Raw genomic sequence first — 17,092 nt, 5'->3', positions numbered from 1 at the left:
GACAGTTCTAGGCACCACGTCAGTCTACACCATAGCAATCTTGAAATACTCGGAACAATAATGTATATGAACTTTACCTGTGCAAAAAAAAAAAGGAAAGGGGCAAAGATACAAGGGCCATGAAAATTATTTCCTGTTCATGTAGCATCATGTACAAGTAGCTCATTGCAAACAAGGTTCTTCATCAACAATTGGGTCGTGATAGTGCTTATGAAACAATTTCAAGTGGTAAACATGTCTGCATTTTTGTGCAGGTGACAAATGGCACCATACTGTACGCTTTGAAAAAAGAGGAGTGTTGTGACCCTTGCTGGTGCATGGGTTCTTGGCTGGTTACATAATGTCTGAAGGAAAAAGTGAAGGCAGTAGTGAAGGGTTTTCCAGCAAGAAAACTGACATATCTGTACTATATATATACATACTACAAGGCTTGCCAGACAGGAGTTTTGTGGGATTACCAAGTGTGTCTTGGAAATGATTTTGCTGATGCCCATATGGGCTGTACACCACTTGTTCATGCACCGGGAACGTTTGTCCGTTGTTGTGGAACTTTTAAGTTCTAATTGCTGTAACTGCTCTGAAGCTCTCTTGCTTTGCCAAGCAGAAAATCGGACCTTGGCTCTAAAATTCGAAATCGGTGTCGGTCGTCTCTATGGCCCAGCGAAACTTCTCCCGCTGCGTCTTGTTGTACACTTTCTCGATCGGGACATCCCATGTTTTGCACCTGGAATGAAGAAGGTTGCACGAAAGCTTGCCTAAGCGACACTGCTTTTATGTCATCAAGGGCGCCATAACATGCTGTTATGATGAAAAGCTGCACCTTATTCTGATTCTCTATACAGCTAATTGTCAATTTTAAAAATCTTCAATGCAGCCTATGCCTTCCTTGGCCTAATAGATATTAATAGACATTTATTATATGTTATTATATATATACATTACATATACAGTGCTGCTCCAAACTGCTCCAAAAGAGAAATGCTGCTACATGCTGCTTCAAACTGTCATTTTTGTTGGTAACTACCCCGAACCTGCTCCGACATGGCGCTGGGAAACTGAAAACAACAATCTTTAACCACATGACCATCCAGCCAGCCTAAACGAAAGCGAAAACAAGCTGTATATACTATCATCCTAGTATGCTAGTGTGCAAATAGTATACTAGCGGCAAACTATCGTATTATTGACAATGCCACAAGTACTGGCCCGATATATATCTGATTTAGCTATGTGATTGTACCTGACAAGTGTGTCAGATTAGTTCTATAACATACTGATTACTGACTGCTGCTGTGACAACTGTGATGTGTGACTGATTGCATTTATCAGCTTATCAGTCTCATTTATATCACAAGAACTGGTATATGAACTGTATAGCTCATTTAGCAGTTTTTTTTTTTTTAATTTTCAATGCAGGCTATTTTAGTGAAATCTGAAAATAGCAGATTGCTTTGATCTTGTATCGATTATAAACTGCTGCTTTGGTGGCAGTTATATGTGTTTGTGGTTACGTTTACAATTTGGTGCTCAATTTTATCGCTTTTATATAATTTCTGCCACAAGTACTGGTATCTTAAGTGTATAGCTCATCTTACTTAGTATTCAATGACCATCCATCTGCTTAATTATTTGTTCCTTGCAATTTGAAGTGATTATTTTATGTGCAATATATTTAATAACTAATAGTATTAATATTTATGGCATGCTTAAATGATGCTTTATACGCCTTGTGCACCGCCTATAGAGGCGCCACTGATAGCCACCTAGCGGGCGCTGCCGACAGTACGTGCGGGAAGCCGAGCAGACGAGAGCGCTTTGCACAGCTTTGTGTGAGGAGATGAATGAAGTTCGTGGCTGCTATTTCCCCTTCGTGCGGGTGCCAGACAACTAATTCTGCACTGGCAGCCGCAGGAAAGGCGCGGGCCTCTACGAAAGTGGACTTGTGCACGATGTGTCACGAACGAGCGCTTAACTAAGTGCACGTCGCCGATTTCGAACGACGGCATGAAAGCCTGGTCGCCTGGTGCCGATGGTTCGTGCGCGACAGAGCGCGCGCATCGAAAAAACAAGTATAAAAAAAGGCGCCGGGAGCGTGCCCGCGCACCTCTTACCCTCTCCGCAGAAGACGCCACCGACACAGCCAACGAACACGAAAGATCGGGATATTCGAGAAAGCAAAGCCGAGCCAGTGGCGCCGTCTGATTCTTCAGACGAATCGGTGAGAGGATCTCACCCTTTCCCTAGCTTTCGCTGTGCTACGCACAGACGAATCATACGCACCTTCCCGAACCCAGGCGCGAGCTGTTACAGGCAATGCAAGCGCGGCAAGCGCGCGGGGGCAGAGTCAGTCAGTGAGGAGTTAGTCGGCGAACAAGTTATGTCGTTCTAGTGATAGCATCGTTCGCTCGACCGCAGAAGACGTGTTGTTTGATGATCTAGTGCTGTGAGTTAAGTATCAAGAGATGACAGTGACAAGTTTTGAAGAGGGTCGCCGAGAAGACATGTGATGACCGACTGTGGAGGAGAACGAACGTCCTCGTGGAGTGAATCATCATGTCGGCGAATATCAAAGGTGCGTCGCGCTGACCAGCGTAACAAGATCCAGCTATGAGGTGCAGCTCGTGATGAACATCCGCTTTGTTTTGTTTACAAAGGGGACGTCTCAATCACTTCTTGTTCTTTCTGAAGTCAACCATTGCTGCATTTCTGTTTCTGTAAATAATAAATATAGAACTTAGCTTGTAATAGCGCGGTACATGTACCGCGCTAGTACAAGTTAAAGGGACACTAAAGGCAAATATTAAGTCGACGTTGATTGTTGAAATAACGATCCAGAAACCTCGTAGTGCTACTTTTATGCCAAGGAAGTGCTTATTTTGAAATAAAATCACGTTTTTAGTGGTCCGCATCGCGTTAGCGCGCTTCAAATCTGCCGCCTGAAAATACGACTTTCATACGTCACTGCTGCCGTGCCCAACGTTGCCCGCTTTTACTGCGCGGCCGCCGACACTAGTAGCAGCAGAGCGGAAGTAGCGGGACCCACAGTAGCAACAACGGGCCATCGAAGCTATCGAAGCTTGCCGCAGTCCCGCAGCGAGCACACACGCAGAGGTTTTGACTGTTCAGCACACTGGCGCAATGACATGACACTAAGCCACATCGAGCGTAAGGGTTCATTCCGCGGCACCCAGTGAAAAGACACACCGGTTTCCTTGCGGCGGCGCTGGCGTTGTGCACCATTCGGGCATCCGGCAATATCACACGCATGCGGCATTTTGTCAAACTTCCTGTCAGAGCGACTTTCACGAGCGCGCAAAACACGCATGGCAGTACGCGATCCCGAAACTACCACTGAGACGGGCGAGGCACAGCTCGGCGAAAACGGAACCTTTGAACCACGCGCGCCGTTCCCCATGGCAACGCCACGGAGGTTTTGTTTTCCATGAATCAAGCGGAAACGAACAAACAGCATTTTATTACGTCTTTTGATGCTCGAAATGTTCTTTTTTTACTGCTGCTAGTTTGATTACTAGTGATTTATTGTAGGCCGACTTCCCTACGTCATCGGGATCACTTCGAAAATGTCCCACCCGTGGCGCTCATCATGTGATACATTTAGCTTAATTTCTCGGTAAGTAGGGCATTGCTGTTGATAATACTGCCGTTTTAGAAGTTGTCATACATTGGGCTTTCACTCTGACATAAATTGTTATTTGCCTTTAGTGTCCCTTTAAGTTCATCGATGACCAACTCGCCCGAACTACAACACTTCTGAAATATAGAACGTTTGGGCGAAGTGCCCTGCACGGCGGTCGAACCGAAACAACGCATGCTCAGGCTAATAACTTTGGTCGTCTACCAGTGTCAACATGATCGAGTGCAACCAGCGAGCACCGATATGACAGAACGAAAGCATTAGAACAAGAAGCGACGTGTTAACCCGCACAATGACGAAGCGGCTCGTCTTTGCCAACGAACAGCGGCGATCCATTGCTTCCGTCGCTCTTGCTCAGGAGGCCTTGCCGTAAGAAAGTAAAACCGTGTTCGGGGCGCGTTTTTGTAGGTGTTTGAGCACTCCATTCCACAGCAATTGTTATTCGACATCCCTTGAAGTTTTGGCCACCACACATACGATGAACGTAGCTTATTCCACTACGGAAACGTGAACAACGTGGAAACACACGTACAATGACGTAGGAAACCACGGCGGTCGTCTGCTTGCTTTCCCGAGAGCTATGATTGAGTTCGCCGCCTATGGCGCTTCCGTCGGCGCGCACTAGGCGTATACTCCAGGAGTTGTTCGGAATATTTTGCCATCTGCTTCGAAGACACCAATAGCTGCTCCAAACTAGTATTTTTTCTGCTCCAGAACCTGCTCCAAACAGCAAAATGTCGCTTCCATCACTGAATATATATACAGGGTGTTTTTATTAGACAATACAGATTTTTTACAAAAATCCTATGACAGTAAGGCTCTTGTCGTTGTCACACACACTCTCCACGTCGAGGTGGAAAAACTTTGCCGCAGTTACAATGAAACTGTTGCCACTAATTAACAAAAACTCATTAACTTTTTAATCATTGAATCGAAGGCAGGTGTTTATATTAGAAAGTTGTAGTGCATACCAATTTATGGCATACCTATTTTTTACAAATCACAAAAGTTCCACGTTGTTCGAGATATTCTTCATTGAATGTCAAGGGTGAAATCGAAACTGATTGCGCAAAGCGTGGACGAAGCGCGACCACAAGGGAGCAAGCCACAAGGGAGCGACGAAATTTGAGTGAAGGCGCACCGCGGCCGTATTTTTTCATGAAAAGCTGCAAGTCATCTCACTTGTGCCCGCGCATCACCTTATTTTCGTGCGTGGTGTTTGGTGCATATCCGTTTCTTTTGAACTGCGCACAAGAAAACCACGATATCAACCTTTTATTTGTCTGGTAAACAAAACTCAGGGCTGCCACTTTGGGGCATCTTCTTGCAGACACGCGAAATAGTTATTCACGCCTCTTTATAGTTTAAGAAAGAAACACATAAGCACTACTCATTGCACATAAACATTAAGCTGTCTACTAGTGTATTTCAGAATGTTTTCCCATTTTTCTGGCCAGATTCTGCTTCTGCACGCCTTCATTCGAATTTCGTCACTTCCCTGTCATGTGTTGTCCCGGTGTTCCGCTGCATTTCGTGCCCGCCCTTTAAATTCGATAATGAATATCTAGAACTATATGCAACATTCGTGATTTCTAAAAAATGGGTGTGCCATAAATTGGCACGCACTACAAATTTCTAATGTAAACACATGCCCTCAAGTTAATTATTAAAAAAGTTAATTAATGAGCTTTTGTTAATTAGTGGCAACAGTGTCATTTTAACTGTGGCAAAGTTTTTCCGCCTCAACGTAGAGTTCATGTGCGAAGACGGCAAGAGGTTGTCGTAGGATTTTTATTAAAAATCTGTATTGTCTAAAAAAGCACCCTGTATATATACTATACATATATAGATATACAATTCATTACGCATTAATAGGTCCCTCAATCCATTCCTCTTGTTTTATTTTCCACAATGGACAATGCACAGACAGCTCAAGGCATTGGCATAGCCAAATGATGGGTTAGGTACAAACACCTCCACCCTCCAAGGTTTATTGGAAGGGGGGGGGGAGGGGGATGTTTGTGTGTGTGTGTGTCTAGAGACACACTATACCCTACAACGAAAGATTCCCTTGCAAGAAAAGATATCATGGAAACATTCGTACCAGGCTACACTGATTCTTGGGTCGATATAATTGATCTTCGAGGTGACGAGGGCAATGTCCTTGTTCTCTTCCTTGTCCACAGCTTGTAGTTCCAGTTTTTCCAGCTGCTCTTCGAGCTTCGCTAAGTGATTCTGCTTGCGATCCAACTGCCTGGGTGAGACGTGATAGTCTTGAGGTGTCACGTTTCTCATGATGATCTCATTTTGGTTTAGCTGTTTTACTTTTTCACAATGTAGCATTCCAGTTGCTGAAGTGAAATAGAACAGGTACAAAACAGGCGAAGAAGTACACTAGGTCATGGAGCACACACTAACTTAAGAGTGCATGTTGATGCCAGCAGTCCTAGTTGTCATCTGAATGTTTGTAATAATCGGATTTTGCCAAAGCTGCACTGAACTTTGATGCAATGTTTAGAGGAATAAAAAGCCCGTAAAATACATTAATGTTTCACTCCAGTAAATGCAAACACATATAAAAGAGATTGTTTGGAACAGGCATTGCATTCATAGCTACAGGTTATTACTAAACGTGGAAAATGTCACTGAATTAGTTTCAATCACCTAAACCTGCACCAAAAGTTGACAGGTTTCTTATAATCACCTGTTCTTAGGCGGTGATAACAGTAAAGAACACCAGCACACCTTTTGCTCGGAAGGAATGCTGCTTCAAGCCGCATATTCATTGGCTGTACTGCGACTCTTAAAGTGACACGCTATAATAAGGAACCGACTTAGCAGTACCGTCCTTTTAAAGTATTCTACCCATTTAACATTATGTGAAGTTTCACCTCTTCCACTTCTGAAGTTGCACATGATGTGATCTCGCGTGAGGATAAATTCTCGCACATCTTACATGGGGGTATGAAAAATATGGCTGTATTACTCACAATTTTTTCTTTTGTGACTTGGACGCAATCCAGTCAGACTCGAGCTCCTCAATTTCCAATTCACACCTCTGAATGTGCTCTTCTTTCTTCTCTATCTGTTTACATATCGGATGACACAGGCAACACTTGCTAAGCAATACATGTGTTGATTGGTCCGAGCAGTGGTTACACAATCATAAACACAACTAGCAACAGTAATTTCATTGACAAAAGCAACACTGCTGCCAGCTCTCAGAATTTTTCATCTCGGTGGATTGAAAGATTTAGACGACAGTCTGAACCTCCGTGGTCTGAAAGTAATGCGCTGCCTACGGCAGCTTTGTTTTGGCATGTGTGCCTCCCATAGACCTTTCAATGAGAGAGAAGGAGCACCTAATTTCTGGACTGTTGCATGGGAGCCGAGTCCGCTGCCTCGTCAGTGCAATTTTGAGGGTTCACACGTATCTACAACAGTTGTGAGGGCAATTTGGCGGCACTCAAGGAGCCCTTGTTGGAAAGGTGCATGCAGTCAAACCTCATTCATTATATCCAAAAATTTGTTATAAATGTATATTTATAACTGTTTGAATGACAACACAATCATTCATTTACTTCTTTGTAACCGGTACTTCGTTATATCGAGGTTCGACTGTACGTGGAGCTTTAAAAACGAGATCACTTTGTCTAACGATAGAAGGCGGTAGGCGGGGACACACGTAAACAAGAGGGAAGTCAGGACGACACAAACGTTGACCAACTACTCGGTAACTACCAGCTGCTGAGTTGTAAGTTGGCATTTTTTTGCCCCGACCTTTCTTGTGTCCATGTGTTCACGCCTTCTGTCTTTAGTCATGAATTCCTACCAACTGGCTCAGCTTTGCTTCATTCTAAACACTGTGTCTAAAGACAAACCCAATCAATTTTTTAGTTAGGGTGACTGCAGCAGTATTAGCAATAAAAAAAAATTTTGCAGATCTACTTTCGTTAATAATTTTCAAGCATCATTAGTAAATTAGCACATAAGTGAGAGTTTACGCTATCAGTTTTCGTCGATCATGCATAGATTCTGCTGCCCATCTTGCAGTCAATGTTTATCTGTTTGTGTATGCATGCATGCGGTTGCTTTTAATGTTAACTGTACCTTCATTGCATTTAATTTCATATTTATTTCATATTTTAAAGCACTTAGCTTTTTTGGGGGGAACTAACCGCTACTTCTTGATAGGGCAGTCTAGAATTGTTATCTCGCGATATCTATAATTTTGACTAGCTGTCATTTGAGACACTGCATCAGTTTCCGAACTGCTCCTAGAGAAAGTGGGGCTGAAAGTGCGGTTGGTTCCCACAAACATGTTAGGTGTGACGGTAAATCAAGCGCTGCCTGTATTACGCAGCTACAACACAGTGCTGCATATAACCAATGTATCACAGCATGCTAAACACATTCTTGGATAGCTACTAGTGTTGGTTCACCGTAAATGTTTTGTTAACCGTATTTTAACTGTACTTTCCTGAATCTACACGTTGAATTTACGAGCTTATAGTATGAAGGTGAGGGTATGACAGACGCCCGTCGGAAGCCCAATGTTTTCATTGCGAACAAGGCTCCGTGAGGGAGCCAAAATGTTAATATATTTGTTTTAAAATCATTATGGTCAGTGTCTAGCTGGATCCCTTGTTTTAATGTGCTAGCATTTACACTATTTGCCTCTAGAGTTCTCATCTGTGATTATACATACGCATTTCATGATTCCCTTCCCTACTCTTTGTAGTAAATTGTGCCTGTAATATATATCAGTAAGTGAATATCATGTTCACCTTCATTTGGATGTTTTCAATTTGCTTGCGGAAATTCTTAGAAACAGCTCGTCGGTGGTTGCACAGAATGGCGACTGCTCTGTTGGCTCGGTTGTAGACCAGCAGCTTCTCGGGCAGTGACATATCATCTGTCAGTGAGAGGCAGGCAATTAGCAGTAATTAAGCATTTGCCTTCACACTCCGTTAGAAAACAGCGTAATCAAGGCTTTACTCGCAGCAGGAAAATTGTGCAACATATAGATGTCTTAAAAGTATAAATGCATAATTATTATGAATTCCTACAATGAATTTTCAATTAGATGATAATCCCAGAGATGTTAGCCTGGTTTGTTGCCAACTGGCTTGAAATTTAATGTTGAACACAATAATTCTGTTTTGTACAGTAAAGAAGGTGAGTTTTTATGATGTCCTAAAATCTTGGCTTCGCTTGCACCAAACAGTGGATCAAGTGTTGTGATTTAATGCCGGCAGAAAGGTTTTAGATGTTGTCGCTTGCAGGAGATATTGTGGTGACTCTATGATGATGATGATGATGCAAACTTTATTTGTGGTGACTCTACTGTGGAAATTTATTGCTATACGAGCATTTGTGGAAAACGAGCTGCTGATGTAGCATCTGCTGCTGCATAAATGCGTCATAGGCGTGTGCACGGGGGAAGAGGGGGTGCAGGGGGGGGGTGCCAATTCTGCCTCATACCTTTACTCAGTCGGACATTTCATGTCATTTCTTTAATGTGCAGGGTTATGACTATGCATGTTTTTTTTTATGGTAATGGTGACGAAGGACCCCGATGTTGCATTCAGAGAACTGTTTACTTCCCATCTTTACACAGGGAAGCCGGGGACCAATGGCAGGCCTTTGTGAGGTGCACGACATCACTTTATTTTAGGGGTGTGCGAATATTCGAAAGTTTCGAATATTCGTCGAATATTACATTCGAAATATTCGTATTCGATTGGAAAATCGTGTATTCGAAAAGTTTCGAGTATTCGATAAATTCGCATATTCGAAAAATTCAAATATGCGATTCTATTATCATGCATAAAATAACTCGTATTCCACATTTCTGCTGCGTTCGTATAGCTAAAAACGTTGCCGAGAGGAGCGATACACATCGTAAGTACACGGAGGCACGATATCTGCCTGTGACGAGCGCCCCAATACGTATGATTTATTGCTGCTGCATCTCCGACGTGCAGCGCTGTTGGCGCTCATGTAACCGTACGTTTTCAATATTATGCGGCCGTAACGTGCCGCACTACCACTCGTTCACTGTGCGGGAGGACTTCTGAAGAAAGACAGTGACCCATGTGACTAGTGGCAGACTGTAGGCACCTTCAGATACCCCAGTCTGGCAAAGCTTTGCCCCATGTACCTCCCTATACCAGCTACTTGTGTTCCAAGCGAGCGTGCCATTTTAGTGGCAGGGGGGGGGGGGGGGGTTGTCTCTGTTAGAAGGGAGCGCCTGCTTCCTGATCATGTGGAGCAACTCATATTTCTTTGTGATAACATCTAGTCATTACTTTCATTGTGCCATGATATTTGATTGTGTTGTGATGTGCATTGTGCTAGCCTGGACATTGTGTTCTGGAGAAAGCAGTGTATGTTGTGTTGCCAGTCAGGCTGTTAATGTTTTTTTTAAATAGCTACATGTTAAATAAAATATTGTTACTGTGGAGGCATTTTTTCTTTGATATTCGATATTCGATTCGATATTCGAAGGTGGATATTCGTATTCGATTCGTATTCGAAAATTTTGATATTCGCACACCCCTACTTTATTTTCATTTTTGCATCCATTGCGGAGCTAGTTTTCTTTCGGACCCGACCATTGGGGGGAGGTTGCTGTGGTGAAACTTGGCCCCCGTAATGGAGAACCCTGTACATGTCTATGGAATGCCGCGCCATAACTTAGGCCTCGCATCGTCATATTTAACTAGTCTAGACAGTTTTTGCCATGTGCAGTAACCTCATTTAAGATACATATATAGGGTAACCCTACCCCTGCATAGTTTCTAGTGTGCTCATGGCAATGAAAGGAGAGAGTACTAATTTTTTTGGTGCGAGATCTGTTAGGCAACTGAAAATTTTACATATGTACTATACGTCACTGACTATTACCTTCAGTCATGGCATCCAGTTGCTTTTGGAATGTCCTAGAAGCGTTGTAAGTACGAAATACTTTTGCAGTCAGCCCTTCCATGAGTTTGTTGAGATATTTGTTCAGAGCAGCAGTCTGCAATAGACATACATCAATTTCAACGCAAGCAGCCACATATATAATCAGCTGAATATGGCGTCATAAACTATCGCAGTTCATTGTTGACAGATCCTTCGCTGCCTTAGCAAACTATGAATTTGTACTAAAATTTCACTGTGCATCAATCCTGATGAAATACATTGAGAAAATCGTATTGCTCGTCCTCTGACGAGCCTCACCTGAGCAGTGACGTAGCCAGGGGGTGGCACACGGGGCACGTGCCCCCCCTCCCCCTGAATATTTTTTTTTTGCCATGGGATACAGAGCACAGACTGACACTCGGCCACACTTAACTGCCCGGCCCCCACTTCAGATCAAGAAAGATCAAGAAACAATGTTCTGCCTACGCCCCTGCATCCGAGAATCGGGATTTTGGCACATGTGCCATGTGCAAGTGGCGCCATCTCTCGGTGCCCCCCCCCCCCCCCCAAAAAAAAAGCTTTGAAAATCGACCCCCGCTTAGCAGAGGCCCACTAAAAATTCATTTAAAGTTCCGGTTGCATAGCAAAAGGTGAGTAGCTTCCCAATATTTTACAACATGGCCCAATTTCTTTCTCATAGGCAGCTTTCAAACGTCCCGGGAAACCACGCGTTTTATAATGCGATACCGCAATTTGGCCAGAACGCTAGAGTGGGCATCTGCCGTATAAAACCGGGAGTTGCTTTTGAAAACTAGTTTTTTTTTTTTGTCAGATATCTTTTTAACCTATTTCCCATTCAATTAGGCAGGGCACCGTTGCAGCCGCCGAGAGAAGATGTCCTCAACTTCTGGGAATATCAATGGTTCTCTTTGTGAGGCATCGGTTCACTCACAGTGAGCAAATCGAATAGGTCTTCTCTAGGGTCTTCCGTGAAAAGCTCCAAGTTCCTGAAGACGCGCTCGTCCACCGGAACCGTGTTCGCGTATCGGATGGAGTCCTTTCCGGGAAAGTCCAACTCCACCAGAAACGGGTCAGTCTCGCTGTCCGTCTCACGTAGCGTGATGTGCTCCACTCGCAGAGAGCAGCAGCCGACCGTATCGGCAGTGGCGCCATCTTCCCGCTCATTTCCAGCTCTCAATGCGAGCTGGATAAGTGAAAAGAAAAAAAAAAGGGTGAAAACGGATAGGGTGAAAGCGAGAAACGAAAAAATCACAGCATATCCACGGAGTGAATGATGATGAGTGGGCGAAGCTGCGGAGGTTCATCGGTAAACCGTGAATCTTCCGTGAATTCTGCCCAGTACATCATCACCGACGTGAGATCGGGCGCGTTTATACTAAAGGTTCGATGAGTTATGACGACTTGCAGCTCACTTTAATTTTACATGTACGCTGTGAATTTTCATTGTTTAGAAAACCATTGCTTTAGAAAACATCTGGCGTCTTTCGTTAAGCAGCTGGCGTCTTTTCGTTTTGCTTTAGAAACATCTGGCGTTCTTTCGTTTTGCTTTTACAAAACATCTGGCGTCTTTCATTGGTTTATTTCATCAATCAACGGCGTTTTGAACAAAATTTTTATTGTTTAATCACGCACAGGAGAAATCTCACCAGGCACTACCTTGGAGGTAAACAATGGCTGCTAATGGGAATGAGAGACAGAAGAAGTCGGCTTTTAGCTAACACTTACACTTCTACTTCTACTAACGTTTCCTACCGGAACATGCCAATGGCTGCTAATGGGGAATGAGAGACAGAAGAATTCGGCTTTTAGTTAACGCGCACGCTGCGAATTTTTTATTGTTCAACAACGCACAGGAAAAATCTCCCACCGGCACCGCCTTGGAGGTCAAGATCTGGTACTAGCGTTACGACTGGTTACGCACTACTACGACTACGAGGCACGAACGGGTGCCGCCTTAAGGAGCTTCGCCCCTAAAAGAAAAGTCACAGTTTCGCCGCCGAGGCCGAATCAATGAATGCTATAGCAACAAATTAGAAACATTATACAAAGTAATGCTATCGGCCAACTCATTCAGCATCCGACCTGACGTAGATCATCGAAACGCCGGCTTAAAGAAACGCAGATGCTGCAGTTAGCGAAGAGACCTTTGTGCTGTCTATCGCTTCAACGCAAACTGGGCGGTGAGAACACAGCACGGACAAAGGTATGAACGTTCTGTTAATTCCTCTCAAGATAGCGCTACCGCGCCCGGTCGATCAAAGTACGCAGTTCCTGCAAAGATTACGCCCCCCCCCCCCCTCCGGGACCTCCCATGCGTGCTTCAAGACGGCCGGCTCGTTTTCTCTCTCCGGTTGAGCCGCGATGGTCGGCTTACCTCGCACGCTTTCACTCGCACACAGAACATACGACGCGCGGGGCGATCTCATCGCTTTTGGACTTTATACGGAACCTCACGGCGACACCAACGCCGATGACGAAAATACGCCTGGAGTGTCCAGATAATTGTTATCGTGACAAAGAGAAAGAAGGAACGACAGAAGTCTGAAAAAAATTATGGCAGATCGACTCTACGGAAACCCGCAAAGTGGAGAAACGTTCATGAAAACCAATAAATCAATCAGCCTTCAAGAATCCGCTCCCAACCACCTTGTCGATGAAGTAGAGTGCCACGGACCGCTGGCGGACGCCGATGTCTTGCGACTCCCATCCGTTCACGTAGCTGCGTCGTATGCTACGCACGCGGGACTTGAGCTTGCGGGCGAGCTCGTACTTGCGCACGTCCATCTGGGCCCTCAGTTTGGCGCTAGCGTTGAGGCTGACGTACTTTGTGCGGCCCAGCACGTTCCACGAGGCCAACCAGGAGACACTGTTGTCATGGCGCACTTCTTTCCATCTGTGTCCCCGGGGTGGTTTCGGCACCGGCGCATCCCTGCGCGCGCAGCATGAGGTATGTACGTGCCTTACTAATGGGATCAATGTGAACGCATCAGCTCGCGTCTTACTGCAGAAAGAAAACGTCGCAGTTTCGCCGCAAGGGCGAAGCAGTTGAATGCGATAGCAACACATTGGAGTGTTATACGAAGTAAGGCTAGCAGCCAACTTCTTTAGCTCAAACGTGGCGCAATTCAACAAAACGTTGGCGTAAGCGAAACGCGGCCGCTGCAGCGAGTGAAACGGAAGTCGTGCTGTCTATTGCTATTGCGTCAACGGAAACTGAGCGGTGAGAAAGCAGCACGCACAAGTGCGTGAGCGGCCTGCTAATCCCTGTCAAGATGGGGGGCGCGCGATGCTGGCGACGAAAACTTTAAAATCAAAGTAAAGTATTGCGACGTTTATACGTTTTGTCTGGCTCCGGTGTGCAGAGAGCGTTGGTCATGCACACTATGGAAACGAAAAGTGTCCCTTTTGGGGTCATTTTTCAAAATTGTGTCAGTATACTCCTTCAATACACAAGAAAGGAGATGTGAAACAAACAGCTTGAAGGCGACATAGAATTGAATGAGGTAAGAATAAGCAAACTTATGTGGGGAACAGTTGGATGACGCAGGATAGCCCAACGGGAGATTCCTTGTAGGGGCCTTTGTCTGGCAATGAGTATTGGTGATAATAATTCAGGCAGTAGCGCAAAGAATCACATGGACGGCAAAAGAGCAAGACGGGACGTCAGGGCCGTACTTTTTCGGGGGGCGTTTGTGTGTAGAACGGCGAACTTTGGCAACTGGTGGTCGCTGTGAGGGCGTGCAAGTATTTTAGTGTCACCTGAAAAGTTAAAGCATGAACAAAATTTGGGGTGTCAGAACTCCCTCAAAACACCCCCCCCCCGAGTTACGGCCCTGCGGGACACAGCGCTTACTCACGTGCAATAAACACCATGTCTATAGCAGGGGCGTAGGCAGAAAATTTTTTCGGGGGAGGGGGGGGGGCACGGGCCCGGCGTTCCCCCCCCCCCCTCCAGGCTACGTCACTGGCCTATAGTTACCGTTGTGTCCCATCTTGCTCTTTCGTCGTCCATGTTATTATTTGCGCTACTGAATTATGTACTTCCAACTAACCCATCAGTGTGTCCTTTCGATTATTGATGATGACGATGGCAGTATACAAGGAGGATGATATGGTCCTTAATAGCAATAGTAGGGCGCGTTTCTTCGAAAGCGCCTTCTGTAGAGTGACTCACTTTCCAATGTTGATAATGACATCTTCGGGCTGAACGCGTCGTTTCAGCATGCCCATCTTGGGATGCTGTCCGCGACCGCAAAACAATCCGGGCGGTTCAATCTTGAAGTTCGCGACTTTCTGTCTGTGGCCGTCAACGATGCAGTAGCCGTACTCGTGCTCCAGTTTGTCTCGTTTGCGTTTAATCGCCTGTGGACGAGGAAGAGCGCTACCATTCACAACCAGTCAGTCAATGAATGAATGAATCAATCAATCAATAAATCAGTCAGTCAATCAATCAAAGTAGGTACACTGTTTCTAATAATTTACTACACTACACTGTGTAGAAAGATCACTATATATAGAAAACCAGGCGGGCGTATCCAGTGCCACATAAATCCGCATATACAGTAGACTCTCGTTTAGCGGAACCTGCAGGCAGGGGCGTAGCCAGGGGGGGAAGGATTGATGGAGTTGAACCCCCCCCCCCCCGAATTTTTCGATTTTGCATGTGTATATATACACGCACACATACAAACGCACGCACGAACATAAAAATATGAAGGGTACGCATTTGGGCTGGTTGGTTCATGATTACGGGTGAAAAACAGCGCTAAAAAGACGGGACAAGAAAGGACACGAGACCACGGCGCTGACTAACAACCAAATGTGCTTTATTCCTTCAGTCAGCATAAATATACTTCACCACTAACGTAATGAAAATACAGAAAACTCAGCCTGCGCTCATGTCTCGTTGATCGCCTTACTGCCTCTGCGCAGGCTGAGTTTTCTGTATTTTCATTACGTTAGTGGTGAAGTATATTTATGCTGACTGAAGGAATAAAGCACATTTGGTTGTTAGTCAGCGCCGTGGTCTCGTGTCCTTTCTTGTCCCGTCTTTTTAGCGCTGTTTTTCACCCGTAATAAAAATATGATGGTTGAACCTTCCCCCCCCCCCCCCCCCCCCCCCGAAAAAAATTTCTGGCTACTTTTCTGCCTGCAGGGACCAGGGAAATATGTTCCGTTTGATAGGAGCGCCGTTTAAATAATTATAGGAGAACAGGGGTGCGGAATTCAAGTACGAAATGGGACAACTTCCTCTAATATGATTGGTTTCATACTTGAATCCTGCACTCCTGTTCACCTCTCAGTAAACGGAACTCCTGTTAAATGGAACATATTTTCCTTGTCCCTTCAGGTTCCCTTTAAAGGGAGTCTGCTATATATACAATAGGATGGAAGAGAACACCCTTAGAAGATTGCAAACAAACATTAGAATGGTTACAACAGTGGTACCCCACACTATACTCACCAAAGTGCCAGCATGCACTGTGGGGAGCTAGCTATATGTCATACCACATGAATTGTCATACAATTCAACCCCTAAGTTGACGCCAATCCGATCCCCTCTGTGGAGCAGTGGGAGGCCATTCTGCTCAGCGATGACCCTGACCGCCAGTATTGGCTGGTGGAGAGAGCGCCAACGCGGCAAGGATAACCAGTGGTATAAACGACGTGAAAGACGAAAGGATAGCGGATATCCTGTCGTCTTTCACATTCTGTATTTACATGCTCTATGACGTCACTTATAGCAAAGAACCAACTAGACCAAACATCCGTACTCCTTGATAACCTGTGGACTGCCGGACTAGGCAGCCCACCCACATGCTACCTGTGTAAATAGAGATGTTTTCAACCAACCAACCAACCAACCAACCAATCAATCAATCAAACAATCCTGCTTCAACCTCATCCCTCTCACAAGGTGCCTCGACCGCATGCGTGGCACAAATTGGAATATTCTGAGAGTACACGATATACTGGCCTGTTTCTGCTGCTTCGTCATCGCCTTCCGCTCCTCGGCCTTCGTCTTGTAGTGCGCGTTGATCTCCCGGAAGTCGCATTTCCTCAGGTCGGTGATGAGCTTCGCTTCCTTGCGATTCATGCACTTTCTCCAGTCGCGGAGGAAGTTCTCGTTGAACGCTGCCTTGGACGTGTAGTCGCGTTCGAGCATGCGCGCGTAGAAGCCGGCCACTTCCTCAGCACTGGCGCTCAGCCTCACCGGAACACCTGCAAGCGACACGTTTTCTTTCCTTTTTTTCCCCGTATTGTATAACCGGTAAGCATCGGTGACAGTGTTTGCCGTTGGTGGCCACATGCGCCAAATTGGCTACTCTTTGGGAGTTCTTACACTCTTAAAAAATCGAGTATTTGGGGAGTATTTCTGCCACACAACTACAATCGCTGTCTATCTCTCGTACTTTCCTCGCGTTATCACCGCGGTCACGGCACTTCCCGGTCACGAACGGCGTGCGCGCTACCAGCGTGACATAGCATTCTTGATAGGAAAGTGGC

At 45.3% G+C, this 17,092-nt stretch overlaps 1 protein-coding gene across 1 annotated transcript; it reads right to left on the bottom strand.

The window, feature by feature from the left end:
• Nucleotides 1-436: 436 nt before the first annotated feature.
• LOC119399237 (DNA topoisomerase 1-like) lies at nt 437-16,895 on the bottom strand. The gene is made up of 9 exons (XM_037666054.2): nt 16,563-16,895; nt 14,760-14,947; nt 13,232-13,514; nt 11,517-11,768; nt 10,565-10,679; nt 8,443-8,570; nt 6,646-6,740; nt 5,760-5,909; nt 437-724 (listed from the first exon to the last, which is right to left on the bottom strand). The coding sequence occupies exons 1-9, from the start codon at nt 16,893-16,895 to the stop codon at nt 622-624; spliced, it is 1,647 nt and encodes a 548-aa protein (XP_037521982.2). The 3' UTR covers nt 437-621.
• Nucleotides 16,896-17,092: the final 197 nt, after the last annotated feature.

The sequence above is a fragment of the Rhipicephalus sanguineus genome, chromosome 7, assembly GCF_013339695.2.
Source record: "Rhipicephalus sanguineus isolate Rsan-2018 chromosome 7, BIME_Rsan_1.4, whole genome shotgun sequence".
Lineage (NCBI taxonomy): Eukaryota > Metazoa > Arthropoda > Arachnida > Ixodida > Ixodidae > Rhipicephalus > Rhipicephalus sanguineus.
This window is presented reverse-complemented; position numbering and strand designations above follow the sequence as displayed.